The following is a 26,249-nucleotide window of genomic DNA, read 5'->3' as shown; positions in this document are numbered from 1 at the left end:
CTTCCTCTGTCCGAGCGGCCGAAGGGGGCTGCGGGGGGTGGTCCGCGGGGCAGAGGCGGTGAGAAGGTGAGGGACGGCCGTTCCCGGGGCTGGGCGGGATGGGGGCCGTTGGCGCTCGGGGCCTCCGCGGGGTGTCTTTGTGTGAAGCACGGCTGCGTGTGGGGCGGGCGTGGCCTGAGGGGCGGGCGCGCATTTCCGCGCTGGCTCGGCGCCGGCTGGAGTGCGGCAGCGGTGGGGCTGCTCGGTGGAGAGGCAGGGCGGGTGGCCGGTTGCGCTGACGCGGGGAGGTTCTGGGAGTCCTGCTGCGTCGCGTCCATGGACTAGCCGAGGCAGCGGAGGGATCCTAATTACGCTACGGCCGCCTCGCCCTCCGCCCAACTTGGCGAAACTTAGCGAGAAGGCTGCTGTCCCGGTGAGTCCCTGCCCGCCCCGGTGCTAGCCCGGGCATCCACCTCAGCCGCCTGCCCTGGGGGCCGCGCCTAGTCCCCGCCGTACGGAATGCGCCTCCTTCGCTTCCCCCCCCCCCCCGCGCCCCTCCCCGTGTTTAAGCACTGGCACTTTGACACTGCTCCTAGTCCCAGAGCACGGCTCTACCCTGCAACATGCTCTGGAACCTGGCAGCCATTGAACCGGGCGCGGAGCCAGCGCTGTCCGGCTGCCTTCATTCTGGGCGGGCAGCAGCCCTCCGGCTTTCCAAGTTTCCCGAAACGAGGGGCTATGGCGAGCCTCTGCCATTGTCCTGGTCCATTAAAGGAAGCCGGAGAGGCCGGGCGAGGCTTCCTCTGGGAGTTCATGCTAAGTTGTTTCGTTGAGTGAGGTGTTACAAGGGAGAAATTTTTTTTTAAAAAGGCTTGTCGGGGTGCTGCAGGCGTGGGGTGGTGTTTGCCTGCTCTTTACTCTGCCGTTGCTCCGGCTGCTGCCAGCTCCTGCCCGCAACCCAGGCATTGCTGTTAGCAGAAGCAACTGCTCCGTGTGTGTGAGGATTGAGGCCTGTAACTTTTTTTCTAAAAAAAATTAATTACTTGTAAGATGTGTTAGCGAGGGACCTCTCTGAACACTCTTCCAGCTTCCCTGTTTAAAGAAAGCCTGTTTCAGCTTCTGTGGGGTACTAGGATGGGCGTTTGGATCACTAACACATCCCTGGATCCAGTTTGGTCGTTTGCCTTCTACCTGTTTGTAGTTTCAGGTGTATGTTTTATTTCTGGTCTGTGACAGCTTACAGAGCGCTGCCGAGAAGCTGCCGCATACAGACCCTATGAGGAGAGTTCAAGTAAAATGCGTTAGACACGGTTAATGTGGGGGAAGTGTTTTTTTCTTTTCGTAAACCTACGTGGGTTTTTTTTAAGGAAGGGAATGGCTCTTGTGCATTTCTAGGGAGAGAGTTTAAGCTAAGCTGGAGAAGGTTTGGTATTAGGGAGGATGCATGCTACTATACTTGCTTAACTTAAATTCTGGTGCCTTTTTTTTTTTTGGTGTAGAACAAGCCACGGTTTTACACTCTGAGTATCTGCATAACATCATTAAGCACACATCTGACTTTACCTCACGTACTCAACGTAGACTTAGTGGTTTCATTTTGAGCCTTCCTCAATAAAAAAAACATGCTGTAAAAATAAGATAAGTTACTTGTCTTGGTTTTTCCTTCTGCAGTAGGTCTTCAAAGGTGGTGGTGGAGGGAAAGGTATTTTGAGATAATTGGCAGGATAGGATTTTTCCAGGCTGCCTTTTTTTTTTTCTTTTTTTAATAGGGACATAAAGCTTGTGACCTAGAGCTCTGGATAAAATGGAAGGAAACCAGCTACTAGAGAATGAAAGTACGGGGTATCTTGTTCGTAAATGCTAAGTGCGGGGTCATGGTCTCTTTTCTGGCTGTCTCCATCGGTGAGTCGGTTGTCATCAGTACTCATATCCTCTTGCGACTTCCTGAGCCACTTCATGCTTATAATAAATGTGTGAAACTAAATACTTGGGTGTGGATGGCTGAGATGCTACCACTGTCTGCTTGATAGAGGAATTGTGGGGGGAGAGAAGAGGTCAGGTGGGAATTTAAATCTAGTCATTGGTGTATAATAGGAATGAGCTGTGGAGGAAACTGCTTTGTAGCTTTTGTGTTTTGGTGTTGTTTGTTGTTTGTGTTTGTGTTTTTTTTTTAAAACAAACCCAGGACATCTGTGTTGGTGGTGTTCTTTATCTTCTAGTAAATGATACTGGAAGAAGGTACTTACAGGGTGTGATGTATGTTCTTTTAGCTCTGTTCTTGGTGGAATGGGAAGAACAGTGATGTTGCCTGTCCTTAGATTTTCATGTTCAAAATTGTAGTCCCACTGAAACAGAAGTTTTTAGAAATAGCTTCTCAGAAGTTTGGAAATGCAATGTGTTGGGAAACAATGTGCAAGTTATGCAGTTGGTGTTTTGCTTTATTTTTGTTGATCTTGCTCATAGATGGACTTGCTAAAGGTGAGATTGAGAACTAAATCAAAATCTCTGAAAGTTGCTCTTCTCTGTCCAGTGTGTGCTGTGTGATATTTGTTTAGTGTAAGTTGATCCACTTAGCTTTCATTGTGTCAAAGTGTTATCTCTAGTCCCCAGATAAGAAGACCATATTAGAAGAAACCTCGAGTCTTAATTGAGTCTTATTCTTGTTTCTGGGCATACGTTTTGCCTGTCATTTAGTGCACTGTAGAATAATTATTCTTGTGCTGTTTTCCTGTGTAAAGCCTGTTTCCTCTCCTCCCTGCCCCCTTGTGCGGGTGGAGAGGGGGGAGGTGTGACAGAAAATAAAATTATCTTTTGTTAGGAGCAGTGTCTGTGGAAGAGCCTTCATATAGGTAACATACCTGACAGGACTGAAATGGGGTATGTTCTAGACTACTTTTTGCTAGCTTTAGGCCTTGTAATACTTAATGAAAGAACCATAAAAAGCCCTTGGCCTGAGCTCTAAAATGCTATCGAATTGGGGTGCTTTCTTTGGTATTGAAGATGTAACTTTTCGCTCTTAAATGTAGCAAGAAAATTATTGACATGGTGTGTTATGAATTTGGTCATTGTCCAGATGCAGATGTGTAGATAATCTGGATGAAGTTTAAATTGTAGCCTAATTTCTAATGAATAACTGAGGAATATGCTTTTTGATCCCTTATAGATTGTTTTGTCTTGAGGTTGACCTCTGATTTTCTTAAGAGTGTAGTTATTTAGTTTATGAAGCTGTGGTGTGTGTCCATTACCTGTAAATTGATGTTTGGGGGAAAAAAAAGGGGCAGGGGGGATTTTTCTCCTGACAAACTCCTACAATTCTCAGTCTTCTATCAAGTTAAATCCAGCTGGCGGCCGGTCACGGGTCGTGTCCCCCAGGGCTTGGTGTTGGGGCCATTCCTGTTTCACATCTTTATTGATGATCTAGACGAGGGGATCGAGTGCACCCTCAGTCAGTTTGCAGACGACACCAAGTTGGGTGGGAGTGTTGATCTGCTCGAGGGTAGGGAGGCTCTGCAGAGAGACCTGGACAGGCTGGAGCCATGGGCTGAGGCCAACTGGAGGAGTTTCAATAAGGCCAAATGCTGGGGGCTGCCCTTGGGCCACAACAACCCCCAGCAGCGCTACAGGCTTGGGGAGGAGTGGCTGGAGAGCTGCCAGTCAGAGAGGGACCTGGGGGTGCTGATTGACAGGCGGCTGAACAGGAGCCAGCAGTGTGCCCAGGTGGCCAAGAAGGCCAATGGCATCCTGGCTTGTATCAGGATTAGCGTGACCAGCAGGGACAGGGAAGGGATCTTCCCCTTGTACTTGGCGCTGCTGAGGCTGCACCTTGATGACTGTGTTCAATTTTGGGCCTCTCACTACAAAAAGGACATAGAGTTACTTGAACGTGTCCAGAGAAGGGCAACAAAGCTGGTGAAGGGTCTGGAACACGTGTCCTATGAGGAGCAGCTGAGGGAACTGGGATTGTTTAGTCTGGAGAAGAGGAGGCTGAGGGGAGACCTTATCACCCTTGACAACTACCTGAAGGGAAGCTGCAGAGAGCTGGGTTTGAGCCTCTTTAGCCTAGTAGAAAGCAACAGGGCAAGAGGGAATGGCCTCCAGTTGTGCCAGGGAAAGTTCAGACTGGATATTAGGAAGCATTTCTTTCCAGAACAGGTTGTTAGGCATTGGAATCAACTGCCCAGGGAGGTGGTGGAGTCCCCATCCCTGGAGGTGTTCAAGAGTAGGGTTGATTTAGAGCTTAAGGATATGCTGTAGGTGGGAACTGTGCTAGGCGAATGGTTGGACTAGATGATCTCCAGGGTCCTTTCCAACCTAGGTGATTCTGTGATTCTGTGAAGTTCGCCATTGTGTATTAGGTGTGGTACAGTTTGAGCACTGCTAAACATGAATAAATTAAACTCTTGTTCTAATATCACTGTGTTAGATTAGAAATCTCATTGAGGTGTGGGGAAGCTGAGTTCACAGACCTATTGTCAAAACTGTTCTACAGATCCTCCCTTTGTCGCTTTCTGCTTTTACAAAAACAACAAAAAAAAATCCACTAGGGTGTGGGGTATGGTAAAATATGTGGGTTTCAAACACCAGGCAAGGGAGACATTTATGCCTCACATGTGAATTAAGAGTGTCTTTGGTTGTGATCTTTTTGTGCCATGCTGCTTTGCACTGTGGCTTCCTGGGTCAAAACTTCCTGTTACTGGTAGAATGGACTTTTATACTTTGTCATCTGTGTTGCATTTCCAAGGCTAACAGGCTGCAATTCACAAAATCCATGAACATTCTATGGTTCTTGTGTTAATATAATTTGAAGTGACTCACATAAAGTAAATCAAACCCCCAAAACAAGAATTTTTACTTCAGAGTAAATGTTTCAGGCTATTGATAAGGGGAAATTAAGAAAGGGGTCCTTTTCCAGGTGGCTTCTGATTGTATGTCTGAAGAACAGTCATGTGTCATCTTTACTAGTATTGCACAGTCCTAAAATTTATGGTTTTTCTAGATCTGTAGCATTGGTAGCTTGTGTAAGAGTACTGATGCATCCTTCCATCCACTAGTGCAGCTTGGGCAGGAACAGGATTCTTCTTGAGCCTTTGGCTCATACTCATCCAAAAGCATCTGATAAAGGTAAGTTTAAGAACAATGTTGGACATGATCAGAGTAAAGCTCATTAAGGTTAGATATGTGTGGGTTTTAAACTTTAATAGTTTGGGTCCCCCCCAAGAAGACTGAAATCTGATTTTAATCTAGCAAATTAAAAAAAAAGGGGGGTGGAAATCCTGAAGTGTCTAGGTTCAGATGACTATTTTGAAAACAGAAACAATTTAATTACTTAAATATAGCTGAGTGTCTTGTACTTGAGTTTTTTGCATTGTAAAACAGCTTTTTATTCTGGATGACCGAACAAAACTGTTTTCAGTTATGGTCAGAAAAATGATTTGTTGGGTAAATTCTTCTATTTTAGGCACATTATAGGTGAGGATTACAGTAAAGGATTTAACCTGCAGAAAATGGTTCTCCTTAACTATTGAAATGATAAGGGATTGCAGTGTTTGCAGTTGAAACCACTGACTTGAATAGCGAGGCTTCTGCTGACCTTCTTTACCAATATGACATAAATCTTGGAACTGAAGCCCACTGAAAGAGAAGTATCATTCTGCTTGATTATTCACGCTTGAATTCTGTTATTGCTTATGCAGAAAACTTTAGCAAATTAAAATAAAAAATGCTGACCACGAGAGGAACTGTACCCAAGCCCAGGGCTCTCAGCAGGATTTAGAAAGTAAGTTTATTTTCCTTTCTGGTTCAAAGTGTGCCCTCAGCCCCTGTTTGGAAGAGGGGACCAGTACTTGTTTTGCTTCAGTGTTTCCTGTCTCTCTTCCTTTTTGGGAGCAAAGCAACATTGTTTTATCCCTTTCCTTGTAGTAAAGCTCATACTTTATATGTGTAAGTGAATGAATTTACATTCTTATCCAGAGTGCATGTTTACATGTGTTTTTTCTGAGAGCTGTTTCTGTGTCTTTAGAAGTCGTTCAAAAGTTGAAAATCTTAGGGCTGTCTTCATCGTTAATCTGAACCTGAAAGTGAAAAGCAAGGGTATAATAAACATGGGGCTTTGCTTCCTCGTGGTCTTTGCAGTAAATGTTGCTTAATGTTGTCCTGGTCTTACAAAGGAGCTTCTCTCTGTTTTACACTCCTAGTCTAGGGAGCAGGCATTTATAACAAATTGATAAAGGTCTTCCATGTGAAGATCTGTGCTGAAGCCTCCTGTAGCTGTGGCTCTTCCTTTAGCACTCATAGGCTCAGGCACTTGCTGAGCTTGTGTGTACATATGAGCTTTTGGCTTTTTTATGGGTTGTTTTATTTTTCTTTTTCATTCTGTTTCAGACAGGTTGCTCATGTACAAAGTCAAATCTGTTCATGTGGCCCAACAGCCCTTTCCAGAAATCTTCTTTCCTGTTTTAAAGGTTTTTGTTTCCTATCAAAGACTAAATAATTGATGCTTGAGTCTCTCTGGAAAGGTGTTTTCTTTAAATGATAGATGGTCTTGGAGGTAACAAGGCAGCTTCCAGTTGCTGTGGTTGCTGCTACAGGAAGCAGAATGAAGCACCGTATTAAGAGGCAGCTGAATGCTGTGAATTTTAATATTTCAAAAAGAGTGTGATTTGTTCTGCTTGGCAAGAGCTGTCTACTCTTGCTTTGGGGTATAAAATCAGTGCTGAAACATGTACACTGACATCTAGAAACTCCTGGAAAACAAATGTAATAGCCTCAAGTAACTTGCATCTGAAGGAAGACACCTGCGATGTTGGACTTTGGTCTCTATGCAACAGCAGTTTTCTGACTGCACATTTCTTTCCCCTCAACAATTTGATTTTAAATGGTGCTCAGGGAAGTACTTAATGTTGTGTGGAATATGAATGCAGTGGTATAGCTGTATATAATAAAAGGTATAAAACAGTGAAGCTTTTTACTCTGCCCTATTAGTTCAGTTTGTCTGCATGGCAAACCTCTGAAGGAGGAAGGTTTATCTAAAAAGTTGTCTGACTTGAAACTAATGGGTAGGCAATTAGTGAGATGACTCTTAGAAGACAACCAGGTGACTTTCTTTGCAAAGCATACAGCGCGCTGAGGTTGCAAAAGGTATTTTGCTGAAGTGATCACAGCAGTGGTCTACTTCTGCAAAGCAGAAGGGAGTGCAACTGAAAAACCTTGTCCAGCTCAGAGAAGAGGAAAGGGAAGGTGGTGTTCAGCTTTTTTTTTTAAGCTGTGCTGCGTGTGTAACCAGTACTGCTGTCAGCCTGTTAAGATGGCAGTTTCCTGTGTTGTCACATTTATTTTTTTTCTCTGGAGTATTTGTATTTTTCCTTTTATTAAAGGCACAGAATAGGAAGTGTTTATGTCTAATCTTTGCACCTTCTAATTCTGCTGGTGCATTTGCTGTTAGCTGTGGCAGAGACTGATGTCTGCACTGGAAGGAGCTGTGATGGTGTCACTTCACGGCTTTTGCTGCCCCCATCTCTTGATGGCACCATGTTGTTCTTGGCATAATCCTGAGAAGTGGAAAGCCTGTTTTTCCTCCTTCCCCTGGGGTGGATGCAGAGTCTTCCAGCAAGACTGAGTCGAGGTTTTCTCATGACCCGCCTGAGCACTAGCTCTTGGAGGAAGGGCTGGAGCTGTTCAAGAATGGACTTGACCTGGAGCAGCTTTGGTCTCTGTCTTTTTAATTCTTTTTCCTTATGTTGTGGTAGCACGTGCAGGGTGCTCTGCAAACCTACATGATATGTCTCCTGAAGCATAAGCTTATTTCTGTGGTTTTGAGCTGAGATGTTTAGTCTGCTGAAGAGCTGGTAGCGGTTGGGATTGTGAGGTGTTTGGTGAATGCCATTTTGTCATATCTCTAACATTTTCTGCTGTTGTGTTAGAGGTTTACCTGCTAGTTGGTTTTTGAAAGTCACGCAATTGTATTTCTTTCCCAGTAAGTCAGGTGGTAGGGAAAATAAGTTCATGGTTGTTGGCACTGCCTGTGTGGCCACAAAGAGCTATTTTCTTTTGTGGCCTGTGAGCTGGTGATCGTCCTGCTTAGCGCGTAAAATAAGGTTCTCCTGGGTGTGTTTGTGAATGCAGTTGTTGTATGAGGTAGATAGCAGTAAAAGAAGGAAAGCTCTGAAAGCATACTCCCCAAACCCAACATGATTAACATTCCATCCCTTCAATAAGTAGCTCCCCCTGTTGCTGGGAGGGTGCCTCATTTGGAATGAGCATTCCTCTGGTGTTTGAAAGCATGGGTCCTGTTACTTGGAGTGGAAGGGGAGAAAAAACTGGTTTCTATGGATTCAGCTCCACGTTATGTCTCTATGACATGGGGACAGCATTGTTTAACTAGAACAAGTGGTGAATGTAGCCAGTGTAACGTGCATTCATTTCTTAGCATGCTCATTACCGGAGATCAGATGTCAATGCTGGAATTCTTTTAGCTTGGATACCTTGATCTGCTTTAAATTGTTAAAAATAAGTATCTGTTATATGTAATATATATGTATATATTATATAAATACATACATAGGAACATTCAGTGTAAAGGCTAAGAAATATAATGTGGACAGACGGTATGTTATACCCAAAGCAAAGAGTGTTTTTAAGAAAAAAAAAACCAAAAAAACAACAAAAAAACCCAAACCAAATTATATGCATGTAACTTCTTTGGTTTATATTACTATAATCAGTCTCCTGGTTTTCTCTCTAATGGAAAAAAGAAAATGAAGGGATATACTTTTTGGCTGAAATGTAACTGGAGACTTGAACAAGTGTGTTCCTGTAAAAGGAAGAAAGCTACAATATGTGTAAAAGTTTTAAGATGTTCTCTGAAAAAAGAGTGGATTTGTCAGCAGTGAAAGTTGGTCGCTTCCTGTCTTGTCTCCTCCAAGTTGTGACTTATTTTTGTGATATAAAGTGGCATAGCAAATGGAGGACCCATTTTGTTCTTGAAGCATTTTGGCCTGTATGAAGGTATGAGAGGAAGTAAACAATGTGTATGGAATAGGTTCTGCTACTGCTGGATCATTAAATAGAAATAAAATTATTCCCCAGACTGGAAGTTCTGGTTCCTCAGATAAAATACTTACTTTGTAAGTGTTCCAAAACCTTCTGTTGTAAGGGGAAAAAAAAAAAAAAGTCAAATTACATGCTTGCTTTAATTTGAGGCCTTCGGTTTTGTCTTGCTACTGTTGTTACAAGGAGCAGGTATGTATCTGCTCTCATGAGAGGTAGTAAAAAGCAGCTGAGAAGTTTTGATCAGCTAAGATTATTCTGGCTACTTGTTCTAACAGGCTTTGCTCCCTGGAGTGAATAAACTCTTGGTCAGAATGACTGACACAATTCTATGCATTTCACAATTCCTTTTACTTTGCAGAAGGCAAAAGTAAAGACTCTTTTCAGTAAGGTCAGTTTTGGTAAACATAGCTTGTGGCTTGTTGCATATACTAAATAAGTTACAACAAAGGCAAGCTCCTATTCAGGCCAAACTGGTCAATAGCTTTGTTAAAGAAAATTTTCATACACATGGAAGATTATTCCTAACTTTCTCAAGAGCTGTTAATGAGCCATATATTGAACTGTATTGACATTGTGTAGTGCTGGTTTTACTTATCCTGGTGTAATCCGAATGAGTTTTAACTTCTATGAGCATGGGTTAGTGCTTTTGAAGATAATGTCAGTGAAGGCCCTATACTCTGTACTACTCCTGTTGCCTGTGATTCTTATAAAGAGCCTGACAGCTTACAAAAAGATGCTTCTCTTTTCTGTCTTTCACTCTTCTGATGATGTTTGAAAAGTTGCTGGCTTTTAGACTCAGTTTACTTGCAACATTTCCTTTTCTTTCTGTTTTCTGTGCTATCTCTTGCTTTAATGGGGAATATGGAGTATACAGTTTATTTGCAGCGAGCTACTTTGAGCAGATTTCCCTTGAATTCGGTAAGGTATCTGTGCCTTTTAGTTGGTGCCTTTGTCAAGTACTGCTGTACATTGCAGTGGAAAGTCTCTTCTGTTCACTTATTACTTCAGTGAACCTGAGGTCAGTGGAGCAGAAGTAGCATAAACCTAGTAAAATCTAGTGGATAGCTGAGTAGAGTTGTACCTCTTTTCAGTGTCAATAACCAAAAATATTTGCAGCTTGAATTTACATGGTCAATACTTGCATTCTACAGTGTCATTGGCTTTCATGATGACCAGTGTGTAATGAAAAGATGGAATTTTTGGAGCTGCTTTTGTTGTGTAGATTTTTTTTTTTAGCATTATTAGTAGCTTTTATAGTTGAGTAGGAATGAAGACTTTAACATGTGAAAGCAAGGCCAGCCAACTATGTCTTTTGGTAGCTTCAGTGTGAAGAATGGTAAAAAAGTGAAATTGTTAGAACTGCTATTGTCCTTTGTCACTGCTTTTTAATTGCTGTGGGAGCAGTCTCTAATTCTCCCCCCCTTTTTCAAGTCTTCCTTTAATGTATTTCTTATTTTAAGAAATCAAATGAAGCTGAAAATATCACATGATTGATAGCTTGAATAACTATCTGAATTACAGTTGCTTTTATGCCAAAGTATTGATGTTAGTCAAGTGGGCTTGACAAGGAGAGGTTAAAAGATGGTGCTTCTTCATGCCCATGTAGATTATGTTTCAAAATTTAACATTAACATTCTGAATGTTAGTCTAATTTCAGAGTACTTTTACATGGTTTTTCAGATACAGCTTACCCACATAAAAGTAGTGGCTTGGCCAAAAAGCACATGCATAACTTAAGTGTGAGTTGTCTGTAGAGCTGGAGTGGAGCTCTTCTGAATTGCTGCTTCATTGGTTTGGGTTTGAGAATACTGGTGTATGTTCCTTAAAAGTTTTTCTAAGGTGCAGTTTGTGCTTCGGTGAATAAAATCCAGTCACTTAAACCTGAAACTCTTCTGTTTATGTACAGAATTGGATCTGCTCTGAGGGATTGTTTTGTAGTTTGTGTTGGAGAAACTTGTGCTTGAAATATCCTTCAGATACTTTGAGTCTTCAGCATACTACAAAAAAAGTACTCAAAGATGGTATTTTAAGAAATCTGTCTGGCTTTAGTCATTAGTCATTGAGTTCTGAGACCTGTTATCTGCCATTATTTTTCTAGCAAAATAGTGATAATTCGTTAGCGATATCTGTCTTGCATCATGAGTCTTTCAGGTTAAATATCTGACTGTTGAATAATCCTCAGGTTTCCTCTAAGAATGAGCAAATATTTCTCTGTTCTTCTGGACTGCAGCGGAAGTAAATACACTATACTTGTGTTCCTTGAGAAGCTTGTATTTTCTTCGAGGCCCCATTTGGAGTTCCTTGAAGACAGAATTACAAGAATAAAGATGACAATTGTTATGGATTAGTCGCAATTTAGAGTGAAATAACCACCTTCAAATTTGTTTTAGTGGTCAATAAAATTTATTAGCAAGCGAAAGTGAGCAAAACAGTGCTGGGTGTGCCAGCGAGTCTCTGCTCCACCAAGACACACACCTTACATCCTGAAACGGAGTCCTTTTAAAGTGCAGCCTTCATGAATATTCATGAGGGTGGGGGTGCTCCCTGAGGGGTTTGCAAAGTCGTAAACAACTTTTCGCGGGCTTTTCTTTCCCGGGCTTTTGTTGCCAGGGAATGTTCGCAGGCTTTCCGCCGTGGGGGAGGAGGAGATGACTCAGCACAGGTGTGCATGTATCCATGGTCCAGACATGTCTAGACATAACACCATTTGGCCTGAACGTGGCGGCCATTTTAGCTCCCTTTTAACAACTGATTTTAACCATAAAAACTATATACATAATGCCTTATTTCTTATTTCTTTTAAACCTTAGGTTACATGGAAAGTGCAAAACATTTAGGAATTTTATACATAAGAGAATCATAAGACTGTCTGACAGTTACAACACAGTCTGACAACGCAGTCTCTTTTTATAGTTAATTTACTGAATAATATATTTAACCATAACTTGAGATTTGAATAACAAATATCATACATGTTTTCTTACAACAATCATCAGCAGGGCTACTGACTGTTTTAAGGAACAGATTAGCCTGTAATAGCTCCAAATCCTGACAGTTCTTACTTTTGTGTTGCACCAGCTCAGTCCTTACACATGAGGATTTGATGCCCAGCACCCAGATATTGTACTGAATGTTGACTCCCTTGGTGGTCAGCTTCTCTCTAGGCTGTGGAAAGAGCAGTCTGTAGGTCCATCTTAATTGCTCCGTTTTCAGAAGGTCCTAAGAAAATCCCTGAACTATCCCTGGTCAGGAATAAGTCTGTCAACTTCACAAAAAAATCCATATTGATTGAGCACCTCCAAAGAATATGACAGTTATTTTTAATGGCACTATGTCTTGAATGAACAAACTAAAGCTTCTTGATATAGATTTGGTGCTGATGGAATAATGGTATCAAGTGCCCATATCAAAACAAACGATAGGCCAAAGTGCATCTCTTGCTGTATTTCAGAAATTATTCTGGCTCCTCAGTGTGTTCTTCTTTTGACTTTGTTGATTTGCTTCACCAGCTTCATATAGACTTGATGCTTTGTATTGATGAATGATGGGGAGAGCAGCCAATAGCTTACAAAATGAATTTTTTTTCTTTGTTTTCTCTTGCTTCAGTTCTGCCCCCGTTCCCCCAGATTCATCACTTCTGTGTTAGCATCAAGTGTGGTATAGCCTGTGGTGCTGGTGTTGGCTGGCACTGCAGGGGTGCTGCATTTCCATGAGCACTTAGAAGCCAGCACTGCTTTTGGCCTCCCATCCTTGTTCTCCAGCCTGTACCCACACTGGCGTTTTTATGAGCTCTGGGGAGGTACATTGGAAGTCTTAAAATTGTTTTATTCTTAGTTCATGGTACAAGATCACAGCATTGATCTCAAGATTTGCTGCATGATTTGCTGTGTGATTGTTTGCTCCCCTGAGTAGGGTGATTAATGGTTGTGGATTTTAGGAGGGGACAGCGAAGGGGATCAGGACTACATATGGTGGCAATACTGGCTGAGCCTTAAGTGAGACTTAAGTCTTGCCTTGTAAAATTAATGCTCCCTAAGGGTCAAAAGAATTTGTGGACCTAGATTTAGAGATGTGCATTAGTGTTCCAGTTGTTCTAGATTTAACATCTCAGCTGTGAGGATTTCCCTGCATATCCAAATTAGGTTATTTAATATATCACAGCTTCTGTTTTGTGAGCATTAAAAATCTATGAATATCACTGCTGTAGCGCTTTGAAGGTAAGAGTGGAATCCATGGGTGTAGAAATGCTTTGGAAATGGCAGTAGCCTCTTATTGAACGACTAAATTTTTTCCCTCACTAAAACTGTAAACACCAAGACAAAATTATATATTCTGGCAAAGCATCAGTACTCTTTAATTTTTAGAAATTCCTGCTGTCATGAGTGGGTGATAACTGTCAGCTGACATTATGTGACTTGCTTTGTCTGAAACACAGTAGAGAAAGCTACTAGTCTATGCTGCCCACATACTACTTCAGTCTTCCAAGTGTTTTGTAGTATTCCTAACCATAGTTATGTAGCCTGTGATGTAAATTAAATGAAATACTGATATAGCGATCTAGACTGGTAATAGATGGCTACCTATGTTAGAAAACCTATCTAATACTGAGACTGCTTTTAATATAAAGAGGGAAGGTGGCTGTGTGGCCTTGAGTGAATTGCTTGGTCTCTATAGTGTTTGGGGAAAAAGTGAGACACACCTACACTTAAGATGTATTATGTCAGAATGTCGCTCCCACATCAATAATGATTATACTGTTCCATATGGTGTTCAGTGGTCTGTCAAGAAGAATCAAAAGACTTCTGATAAGGATAAGCAAAGGGAGTAAGTCAAATCTGCTCTTAATATAGGCAGGTGTTTCAGAAGATGACTGTTACAGGACAACTTCTTGGAACGGGGAGCTGGTACTGGTAGTACTAGGCCGCCTGTCACTTCAGAGCATTAAAACAAACAAAAAAAAGGCATTTCCTTTTTTCATTCTCTGAAGATACTGTGATTGGCATTGACTGGGGCATCTTGCCAGTTGTATGGGGAAGTGGGGAGAAATGTCATACAAGCTGGTGGTCAAAATGAGGTGGTAGGTGGGGAATGGTGCTTATCAGTAAGGATACTTTTGATACTCTTAATCCTCTGAGTAGTTTCACTGAAGTTGGGACTTGAACAGTTGGATATATGTCCCAATGCCAGGGAGGGCAACCTGATAAAAAGTAAGCCTTCAGACTGTGTTTGTATTTTAGGTTCTGAAATGGTATGCTTGCCTTTCTGCCACAGATCATATTTTAAGCTTTTTTTGTCTATTACAACCCTGTTTGTATGGGATTTAATGATATGCTAGCTAAATGCCACCTACTGCCTCCTCTTTTGTAGTGGCAGCAGCAGTAAAAACAATGTTTCTTACTATTAGTATGTGCATTTTACAGTTACCACTCCTGTCTTTTGCCAGGATCCTGATTTTTGTGGGGAGGATGCAGAGCAGTGATGGAGGCCTTGGTGTGCCTGCCTCTGGAGAACACGTTTGCACTGGCAGACAGTGTATTGCTATAATATGGGTTTACACTGATGCAAATGGAGTCTTGGGCTCTGAGCAGATCAGTGGGGTTCTGTTGTTTCTCTAAGGTCCCCTTTATTCCCTCTCTTCCCCAGATCCATCAGATTTACTGACTTTGACAAGCGTATGACTATTGAATGCTGAAATATAAATTGCCATTTGGAACTAGAGACTGAAATGAAGTTGAGAAGAGCAAGCATTCATTCCTTCTCTTGTATTCTGTCATCTGCAAGCTTAGAAAAGCATGTAAGGAGGGTGGTGTTTAAACAAGTTTCTTTACTATGTCTCATAATAGTAAGATTCCTAAATGCTGTCTGTGGAGGTGGATGGGTTGAAAAGGTCAGTAACTAAAGGTGAACCAGGGCATGAGGAAACAAGACTGTCAACTTCTTAGGAATGTGTATTGCAAAAGTCAGTTTATGTATGTGACTGGATCCCATCTAGGAAAGTCCTTTCCAGTCACTACCTGTGCTGCCATAAAGTAAAACTTTATTTGTTTTAACAAAGGTTAAGTGGGTTTTGCTATAAATGAATTGTGAATATTAGAATCTAGTTAATAAGGTGAGGTTTTGGAAGGTAAATAAAATGTTTTGAGTGGTTAAAACTGTATGGAAGTCAATATCAGAACTGTGGAAATACTAAGCTCAGGAGTTAATGGTGAATGCTCACACTCTAACCTGACAAATTTTGCAGGTATATTACTTCTCTAAGAATGTGCAGTATGTCTTTGAGTCTTTCTCCAGACTCTACTGTTTCTCTGAAACCAGGTAAATAGTTTTTGTGTGTTCGGTCCCTTTTCTGGGACTGTTGAGGAAAACGTGTTTTAGTTCTGATTTAACTCAGTTTTACTTAGTCTCGTGTGGAATTTTTTCCTCCACTTCGTATAGAATCAGGGAGAGTAGTTCCGTCTTTTAATGTCTTTTCAGTTGCTACTGTGTCTGTCCAGATGCAGTAATCCAGAGTTGCCTGTGGGTAATGTATCTTAAACAACCTGCATAGGTAGCATATGCATGAAGGCTATTAAGGTGATGTCTGACTCTGACATACAAATGAATGTTTCATGTCAAGTGATCAGGATGACTTTTGAGTAATACCGACCAACTTTCAGCAGGATCTGAAAATTCCTCTTACGCACATGCAGGCCATCTTAGCTTGAAAAAAGCAGAAATTATTCTCAGTCCAAGTCTTGCAATCTTCAGTATGCCAAGTCACCTGATTTTCCAGTTGTTTTATCCATAACTACTTAGTTATGTACTATTCTACCAAAATGTACCCTCCTTAGATTTTTCTACACGGTCTCTGCATTTCTGAAAATTATTTCCATGTGGTTGGGCAGCAAAGAAACTTACTGGCTGGGCTTGAAGTGGGGGATGGGGGGATGTGTCTGGACCAAGAAGGGACTTTCAGTCAGCTTCCAGATGGAAGTCATGCCTGGCAGGGGGAGACCTCTGGAAGAAAAACAGAAATCTATTTGGGATCTCTGTCCATAGTCTCGTGGGCTGGATATGTGTGTTGTATGTCCTTGATCTGTTTGTGTGTGTGTGGTTTTGGCTTCAGAGGAAAAAATTTTAAGGCAAGGTTTGAAATATTTGTGTTGAGATTTAAAAAAATAAGCTCCTCCAATAAGACACTGATGGTAGTACTCCATAATTGTCCTGAAAAATAATGGATATTTCACTTAAAAGCTAAAACAAGCTGTTTATTATATTGAATGGGATTCTCAAATCTGCAGGTGTTTGTTTCCGTTCCTTCTTTTAGTAGGATTGTTTTTTACACCCTAGTGCAGATTCCCTTCTAAAAAAATTTCGTTTCCCTTATTATAGCTGTGGATGTGGTCGATATCTTCAGTTGTTCTCTCCATGGTGACTGGGTTCAGACTTTGCCGGCTAGGCTTGGTTTTTGCATGCTGTGAATGTCTAGGTCAGCATAGTCCTTGAAGTCTCTTTCTTAGTTGTGAGGTGTTTGAAAATTCTTTGAGCTTGCTCACCTGTTGCAAGCTTTTCACTGACATGGGAGGAAAATATTTACCTCAAGTGGATGGTTGAAATGTGGAACTGCTTCTTGTCTGTCATAAGCAGCACTTGTGTAGTCAGCTCTCTAGAATGCAAGGGCTGTGTGCGTGGTTTGTCTTCCCTGCTCTGGTTCTCGATTTAACAGCTTGCCCTCTTTTTCCTATGCGTGGCATTTCTGCAGAGGTGGTTTAGTACGCTCTGAAAAGCTGTAGATCTCTGAAATATTTGATCAACAGCTGCAGTTGAATCTTATTTCTAGTGTGTATGTAAGGAAGCAAGAAAACCAAACTGTAGAGCAGATTGGCTTTTTAATGGCGGGCCTTTTGTTCTTGACAATAAAACCTCTTACAGCATACTGATTTGGTAAAGAAACATTAAAGTATGGAAAAGACAGATTACAACTGCCTGTTGTATTTAGCAATCTGTAGACACTGAGGTTTTCCAGGTAAGCACTTCAGACATCTTGCTAGCTGTGTTGTTGGATGTGCAATCCACAAGGGTGTGTGTTTAGACTTCAACACAAGTCCAAGCAGCCATCTGTGTAAGTAAAATGGTTTTGAAAGAGTGAGAAAGCGGATGAATGTCAACTTGCTGATGCAGATCTTCCTAAGCTAACTGTATAGCTAGTTTCCTTTTTGGGCGTCCCTCTCTGTGACCACATAAGAGTGCTTAAAGAAGGTAGAATTATTAAGCAACAAATACTTAGAGGGAGTTCAGGGTGAGCAGAGGTTTCTGAGCTGACTTTGAACATATCTCTGAATAGCATATGGTACAGGTTGCTGTAATCCCCTTTCTCAGGAGAGCAAAAGAGATCTAGAAGAAAGTTCTTTATTCTTAATCTTTCACTGCCTAATTCTTTTCATTCTTTCTCTTCTGTGCAGGTGCTGTGCTATAGAAGATGCACTATTACCGATATTCTCATGCAGAAGTCAGCTGTTGGTACAAATACCTGCTCTTCAGCTACAACATTGTGTTCTGGGTGAGTACAAAATCTAGTCATTGAAATAGTTTAGGCGTACCTCAGTTTTATTAACTTCATTTCTCTTTTCAATAGAAAAGGCTGAAATAATTTACCTGAAAGCAGGAAGCTGATGTTTGGTATGTCCCTGGTGTTTTGGAATTGAAGAAGGCTATTCCATGTGAGAAAATAATTACTATTGAAAATTGTATGGATACCAGTTCCTCATAATCGTTCCCTTCCTTGCCCCTTCCTCCTGACTTACCTTCTGAGTGAAGATAAAGGAGTGAGGCAGACAATAATGGGTTTCTTTGTAGTTTTTTTTAAATGGAGAAAGAAAAGATCTGCTTAAAGGATTTGTTAAAAGAAAATAGTGTAGTCTCTATGGTTCCTGACAAGGCCTTTCTGTTTTGAATGATAGAGGCCATTAAATGCTGCTTGTGTTTGGGCAAAGATTAAAGCTACCTTTTTGCGGGAGAGCTGAGCACGCACACGATCAATGTGATCAAGCAATGCCCGTTTATTACAACTAAGAAAGCCCTTTTATAATGTTCTCTCGCACACGTGAGTAACATGCAGTACAAGTCCTCAAGATTGGACAGTTAACTTTGCCTGTTCTTTAAGCCTTCTTATGACTGGATAAAAAGTGCCACATCAGCCTTGCCAGGCTTCCTGCCTTGTGTAGCTTCCTCTTCTGTCCCAACCCCTTCCGGGGGTTGTTTGTCTTGTCGTTTCTCCCCCTTTATTCAGGGTTACGTCCTTATCGCATTCTTGCTCAGACTGAGGCTCTTATCAGACTTGTTCTCACGCAGGATTGCTCACATGTCCATTCTCTTGCAGAAAGTCCTCTTGAATCCCAACACCTTTAAGTGTACTTAAGTGGTATGTTAAGTTGCTTCCCTGCTAAGTCCCTTCTAATACCTCGTTTCAGATGACCTCTGATCTCTCTGTTGGGGTAGTGTAGCTGTAAATACACTGTACAGAAGAGAAGAAAGGAACTGCCCCAGAGATGTGTCAACAGCTGGCATTACAACATAGTCAGGATCTTAAATGACATGCTCTATGGGCAGCAAAATTGTCTTGATACTGTATTGAAATACCTAGCTAGGGACTAGTCTGTCTGTAATGTTTATTTAGAATTGTGAATGTGAAAGGGGTGCAAAAGCAGGTGTGTGATTTTAGATGTGTGTTATGGTCAAGATCCCTGAAGCACCTAACTAACTACCTTGGAAAAGAAGGCTATTCAAAGGTTGGTGCATAGCATTACATTAGAGATAGTTAACACGTCTGAGGGGAAGGTAAGGATGCATTTCGTGTAAACAATAATTCTGTTGGGAACTTGCAGGTCAAATGTTAGATTTTGCACCTGCAGTCATGGAAAGGGAGTCAGAGAGAAGTGCAGTTGTGGTGACATGCTAGGTTCTAGCAGCTTGGACTAATGGTCTGATGCAGAGTTGAAATATATCTTAGTATGGATAGCCACTACTAAGATGTTTAGATTTTTTTGAAAGCTGGAAGGATCAGGTAGTAAGAATGAAAGTATGGTATGTGTTTGAATCAACTTGTTTAAGAGTAAAAATTGATTCCCCTGATCCTGACTTGTCTGAGATCAGTAGACATGCTAGAGAAGACTATAGTAATTTGCGTTGTTTACTGTGATTCCTTAAACCATGTAAGCTTTTTACTACATAAAATTGAAGATATACAGAATTGTTACCCACATCTGTATTTAACTTCAGTAAAAAAAGGAGTTTAGTACCTGAACACAAATTGCAGGCTGCAGAGTCTTGTTTGTACTTGTCAGTAATGACTTGGTGTTTTGCTTGATTAACCCACATAAACTTCTGGTAAACTAGGTTGGTGTTTCTGCATGTTTTGGTTGCTTTGGCAGTATTTAAGGTAGAAAATAAACCTTTGACAGCTGCATGTATGATGGACAAAACTCTAGATTAATCTAGAGTCATAGAAAAGTCAATTTGATGCAACTTCGGGAGTTCATCTGGCTCCATTTTCTGTTGAAAGCAAGACCTTTAGTGTAGGAAAGAATTGCTCAAAGAGAAGAGCTGGGAGTCTTCTGAGCTGCTTGCTCATCAATTTTCTGCCATCTTCAGCCTAATAAGAAAGTTAGGTAATAATGAGACTGCAACTTTGGGTATTGTTGAAAACCACAGTATGTTTTGCTACTGTACTGCTTCTTGTTCATTAGTGCATTGTTTTAACATAATACTGGAGCATTAAGCCACAGGGAGTTTATCCTTGTGTGGATAACAGGGCAGAAAAGATGTGTGTTTGCATAGAAACTTGTTTCCAGTAAGAGTTAATTAACCACAATATTGCCACAGTGCAAATGTTCATTAGTGATTCCTGTGCCCCCCCCCCCTTCCTCCGCCCCCCCCCCCCCCCCCCCCCCCCCCAGCAATTGAGGATTCCCATCATGGCCTCGTGTCAAAAACTATGTTCTCAGAGGCCACCGCCTCCGTAGTTATTTTTCTTCTATATAGTACAACTCCCATGAACCTGTAGTGGAGTTCAGTGCAACGAGAAGTAATACCTGCCAAGCTATTCTGGTTTTCAGAGCAATCATTTTGTAACTGGGTGGGTGCTCTTCAGCGGGGGTGGTGTGGTGGTGGTGTATGTGAGACATCGGCACACACTTTTGCTCATGACTATATTAAGATCGTTCTAGACCTCTGCTTGCTTTCTAATGAGTGTCTCATGAAATGGGGTCTCTTTTGATGAGCAAACAACCTTTGAAAAAATGATTTATTTTTGGTCTTTACTGGGAAGACTATCAAGAATTTACCTCTGCTTTCTCAGAGTAATTAATTTTGTCTCTCTTTCCTGCAGTTTCACTTCAAATTTCATTTACTCTATACTATTGAAATTAATGAAGATCCAAGGATTTTTCTTTTTCTTAAAGAATTATTTTAAAGAGATGCAGAAAAACTGAGGAGAATTTTAAATACAGCTTGTGTGTTCCAGCTGATCTGTTGTCTGGAGGAACAGGAAATACTAGTAGTCTTGGTAGCTGGCTCAACAAATGGTCTGAAACTTCTCCTGAGAAGTTATTATGGGGCTGACTTAGTAAATTATGCGTACTACAGCTCTTGATAAGAGTTCTGCACCTTTAGTTGTAGAACAAGCTATTTAAATGTTGAGTGGGAGAGTAGACACTCCTGCAGGCAATGGATGAATCATTTAGCTGACTCGGTGATTCAGGAGCCCATGACATCCTGCTGGCTGGGATGACTAGTCTAACAATCTCTTTAATTGGACAAAGCCATTATGTGTAGAACAAAGTAAATTTTCTGTGTGCCATAAGAACTTAAGGACTACAAAATCAGAAGGGAAATATAACCATGACTTGAAAAGCAGCATTTAAGGAGGGAATGTTAGTTTTGATCCACTGTTCTTGGCCTGCAGGATAGATGCTTGTAGGAGCTGGTTTTGTGAGTGTTTGTGTTAGAGAGGGTGGCTGCTATATAACGGGTATGAGGAATGGTATTTAGATGGGTGTGTGTAGCCTATAGCTCATCTAAGCTGTTACTGGAGGTATGATTATAGCTCACCTGTTTCTCAAGACACAGTTTATTCACAGAGCAGTCAACTTGCATGTAAATAGTTGCATTTGTTCTGTCACACTTAGTAAAGATGCATGTTGACTTCCCCGTTGTAGCTCTAAAGATAGTATCAGTGACTGTATAAACTTTAAAATTAAAGCATATGGTGACTTGGTTTACAGAATATTTAAGCTTTTTAGTGGGTTGTTACTTTTCTTTAGATTGTGTTTCATATACAGTTCACGTAGATTGTGGTGGAACTAAATATTGAACTAAAAGGACAAATAATGGCTATTTTAATGTCAAGCTCACAGTTTAGTCAGCCTTTAGAAATCTGTAAATCTTCACTCTTTGGAATTTTTTTTTTTTTTTTTCCAGATAGGCAACTTGGCAATAGAAGGTTCAGTTCTGACGGCTTTGAGTTAGTTGTGTACGACTGCCTTACAAAATCACTTCTCTATTTTTTGTGTTTGGCTTTCACTTGTAAGAAAGGGAATGGAGGCTGTGTCTTCCTAGACATGATTTTAATGTGGGATTACTATATTTTGATCTTCCTTTTAAGCATGCTAATAAGATTTAAACTTCTCCAAGTACAGTTGTTATGATGAGTAGTGATGAGGCAGTATTTCAACCTTTAAGATAGCCCTGCAGGGAGTGCTCAGAATTTAAAGTGAGATTACACTATTACAGCAAGGCTGGAGCTCCTTTGAGTTTTAAAGCTTCCCCCCCGCCCCACCCATACTTTCATGTGTCATAATGAAATTAAAAAAGGTAATACAAGGTGAAGAGCTTTGGTTCCAAAACCTTTCTGAGTTATTTTGCAACTGAGTCCTTCTGTGCAAACCCCAGTGGAGAGAGGAGGCAGTGGGTGGATAGTTGACCCAGGGGGAGTGCAGGGGTGTCCTGTCTTGCAGTGCAGCACTGCTTTGTGCCTTCCAGCTTGCATTTGGGAAGGCCCAGGGAATAAAAGGTGGTGCCTCAGTCACTTGTATCTTGTGCTTGCTGCTTTGTCTCCAGTTGAAAGATTAATTTTTTTTGGTGTAGTCCAAGAATTGCACCTCAGCCAGTATTTCAGTGAAGCTATTTCAGTGGAGCAAGGGGTTGCATGTGTGCTCTGCGCAAGCCTTTTAGGTTACATGTGACTTGAGAGGAGAGGGTAAAATAGCTTTTAGCTGCTGTGATAACTGCTGATGCTCTGTAGTTTTCTGTGTCACTTATAAGGGGTTATGAAGAAAAAAATTTCTCACTCATGCTATAGGAGATGCAGCATTTTTGCCCTGAACACGATGATGAAGGGCAAAAATTCTCTTAAGTTCAGGAAAAGAATTTCGAGCTCACTTTTGAAAAGCAGAAGGAGGCATAAGATTTTCTTTGCTTCTGCAGTATATGCTGTTTTTCAGGAACATCAGAAACAGAAAGGCTGTGCCAGAAGAGGAAAGAATCTACCACCAGGTGGTTTCCTAACCCTGAGAGGAAAAGTCTGGGAAGAGGGAGGAAGGCAGGAAGGTCTGTAGGCTGCTGATTGCTCCAAAACAGATGGGGCTACAATGTAAATTAGGATTGTTCAGGGAGTGGAAAAAGTTTTCTCTGTAAGAGTAACACTTTGTGCTTAGAAAAATTCAGAGCAATAAGAATGCATTCCCATTGTTTCTGATGAGACCTTGAAGGAAGGCTGACGCAGAATCAGTTTGTGTGCAAGGGCTGTCTTGCAAGAATTGTGTTTAGCTGCAACTTAGATTTGAGAAACAAACTAGACCCATTTTTTAGTACGGTGATTCTAATAGCATAGTCAAAGGAATTAAAAGTATGGTTGCAAACAGATAATGTTTAAGTTTAATGGTCTTGTGCACAGGGTCTGTGAGTTGGTATCAGTATTGTACGTCTCCTGAATGGAGCTTACAGCTTGATGCAATATGTTGATAATGTGGATTTTTCAGTTCTAAAGCAGGCAATGACCAAATGATGGTTACTAGTTTGTATTCTGTTCAAAGGGGTATGGTGGTGGAGCTGCTTTGCATATGTTTCCATCTGACCTTGCATGCAGTATATGGCTTAAATGACTCTGTGGCATAGAAGTGAATTGGGTAGTCCATTTCTTGCTTACGCATCTTCCAGATTCCAGTGAAAGGCGAATTTCAAAACACCTCACTTTTGAAATAACTGGCTTGCTCACTCTTACTCTCACCCTAGGAATACTTTCAGTTAGCATTGCTACTTTTCAGTTGCCGTTTCTCCCATGCATGTGGCCAGTTAGTTCAGTGAACTGATGAAGGTTAAAACTTTTCTTTCAATTCAGGCTGGATCAGTTCCCTGGTCTACCTCATAGCATTCATGTCAAGTCCTCTGTGCAACAGTGGTAAAGAGGGTATTTTCCTGGTGCTAATTCTTTGTAGAACTCTGTATTGTCTATTCTAACTTCTGATGTAGTTTTATCACCGTGGTGTTTATTACAGTAGTTTCCAATGAGATATATTAAAGTATCTTGAATATGATATTTAAAGCAAAGAAATCTCATTTGGTCAAATAACTGCCATTTTACTTCCTTGCAGATTAGTTGTCTTGGTAATTGTGCCTATGAATGTAGTAGCTGATGTACTTGCAGAAGAAGCAAAGCCCTCATACTTCACTTTTTTTTTTTTTTTCTAAAGAAACCCTATGTATCTGGTTTGGCTGCTTCTAATGAGAATTATGAATCACATGTGTCTTAGCTGAATAAAGTTTTAGATGTATCCACATTGATTCTATGAGACTAATCTTATTTTTCTGCTGCTAAACTGTTTTACTTGTAGATGGGTTGTGTAGGTGCTTATGGAAATAGATTGGCAAAAATTAGTTTTGTGAAACTGAATGCTTTATAAAAGCATGAGAGCAATGTTCCTGTTCAGAGGTGAGAATGAAGCATGCTAATGAAATATTTACTTAATCAAGAATCTATTATAATTTAATTAAGATGGTAATTATAATGAAAGACAGCCAGTCTGAAGAGGATACCAGCATGTCTCCCAGCATTCCTGGAGCATTTGGAATGAGACGTTCCAAATGTGAAGCATAAATCAATTGCATGCACTGTGTAACTCCATGACTTGATTTTTTACTTATTTTTTTCTTCCTATTTTGCTTCTTCATCCAAAAAATCACTGGGTTAAGATTAGGGGTAATCTGGATCAGTATTCTATTTATACCCATGTGTTTAATAGTATTTTTAAAGTTGTGCTTTGATCCAGATCATCAATTTAAATGTTCTTCGCTCATTCAGAATCTGAGATGAGTAGTCATTGTGCTGTTGCTTGTTAAGCAATATCTGGAAATCTAATTTAGCACTGTTGCCCAGTTGTACCTCTTCCCATGTATTAGCAGTGGATTTGGTTGATTAATCTCTGTGCTTAGGCCATAAAATGTGGCATATAATACCTCATGCCTGGACAAAAGTGTCTAATATTATTTGAATAATTTTTAGAGTGACATTTGCAGCCCTTTTTGGCTTTATTTTCCCCCACTCCCCCCAGCAGAGTAAACCAAGAACAACATAATTTGTCCTGAATGCAGTTTAGGGTCAGCAGGCAGTGAACCACCAGTACTTAAATTCTACACATATATTTTCTTGTGTGACTGTAAGAGAGTCCCATTTTTGCCTCTTGCCTGTGCTGTTGGGAATTGCCTGTGTTGCCCAAACCCTCAAGTAAAGGGCCCCCTTTTCAAGGCATTTTTTCAGTTGTTGGGATTTACTTGTCAATGTATGTAAGGCTTGGGGCAGGGGGAGGAACCTCAGTCCTTTATATAGAATTATAGTATTGTTTAGGTTGGAAAAGACCTTTAAGATCATTAAGTCCAACCATTAACCTAGCACTGCCAAGTCTAGCACTAAGCCACATCTACATGTGCAGGTCCCAGGTTGCAGGGAGTACCTGAGCCAGCCAATCCTGCCGGAGGGCAGCAGTGACAGCACCTGTATGCGCTGCCATCAGCTGGATGACCTACTCAGCCTGGTGGCAGAACTCAAAGAAGAGATTGAGAATTTAAGAAGTATTAGGGAGTGTGAAAGCAAAATTGATTAGTGGAGTAACACCCTAGCACCCCTGAAGAAACAGGAGCAAATGGAGGCTCCAAATGAGGCAGGTAATCCCTCATCCTCTTGCTGTCAGGCAGAAGGAGGGGCCCTAAGAGATGAGGGAGGCTGGAAATAGGTCCCTGCTTAGGGAGGCAGGAAAATCCTCTCCAGACCTCCCTCACCCTCCATGGTGCCCCTTCACAAGAGATTTGGGGCCCTGGAACTTTTGAATGAAGAAGAGAAGGAGGAATAAAATGACAAAAATGAGGAAGACCAAGGTCCACCAAGGCCAGGTCACTCGAGAGCAGGTATTAAAACCAGCTCTGAAAAGAACCCCAGAAGAGTCATTGTAGTGGGTGACTCCATTGTGAGGGGTGTCGAAGGCCCCATATGCAGACCAGACCCGCTTCATAGGGAAGTCTGCTGCCTCCCTGGGGCCCACATCAAGGACCTCACAGCAACACTCCCTACCCTAGTGAGACCCAAGGACTACTATCCTCTCCTGGTTTTTCAGGTAGGTAGTGATGACATCACCAGGAGAAGGCCTAAGGCAGTGAAGAGATATTTCAGGTCCTTGGGAAAACTGCTTAAGGGGTCAGGGGCACAAATTGTGTTCTCCTCCATCCCTTTGGTTGGGGGGATGGATGAGGAAGATTACAGGAGAATTCAGCAGATGAATGGGTGGCTCCAAGACTGGTGTTACCATCAGGGCTTTGGATTTTTCAATCATGGTATGGTATATAGGGCACCTGATCTTTTGACATTAGACGGGATGCACCTGTCCCAGAGGGGAAAGAGGATCTTGGGGCAGGAGTTAGCTGGGCTCATTGACAGAGCTTTAAACTAGATTTGAAGGGGGAAGGGGGCAAAACATTGGCCCATCTGAAGTGCATCTATACCAATGCACACAGCATGGGTAACAAACAGGAGGAGCTTGGAGCCATGGTGAAATTATGATGTTGTTGCTATTACAGAAACATGGTGGGATGTCTCCCATGACTGGAGCATGCCAGTTGATGGCTACAAGCTCTTTAGGAGGGACAGCCAAGGAAGGAGAGGTGCTGGGGTGGCTCTGTATGTTAAGGACTGTTAGGAT

At 41.5% G+C, this 26,249-nt stretch overlaps 1 protein-coding gene across 2 annotated transcripts in view; it reads left to right on the top strand.

The window, feature by feature from the left end:
• The first annotated feature begins 220 nt into the window (after positions 1 to 220).
• TSPAN14 (tetraspanin 14) overlaps positions 221 to 26,249 on the top strand; it is a 79,577-nt gene continuing 53,548 nt past the window's right edge. For both annotated transcript variants that reach the window (XM_074907089.1, XM_074907090.1), the window contains exons 1-2: positions 221 to 412; positions 17,469 to 17,566. In XM_074907089.1, the coding sequence (XP_074763190.1) occupies positions 17,486 to 17,566 (81 nt within the window). In that variant the 5' untranslated portion in view covers positions 221 to 412; positions 17,469 to 17,485. The remainder of the gene's footprint in view (positions 413 to 17,468; positions 17,567 to 26,249) is intronic.

This window comes from Athene noctua, chromosome 5, assembly GCF_965140245.1.
Source record: "Athene noctua chromosome 5, bAthNoc1.hap1.1, whole genome shotgun sequence".
In the NCBI taxonomy this organism is placed as follows: domain Eukaryota; kingdom Metazoa; phylum Chordata; class Aves; order Strigiformes; family Strigidae; genus Athene; species Athene noctua.
This window is presented reverse-complemented; position numbering and strand designations above follow the sequence as displayed.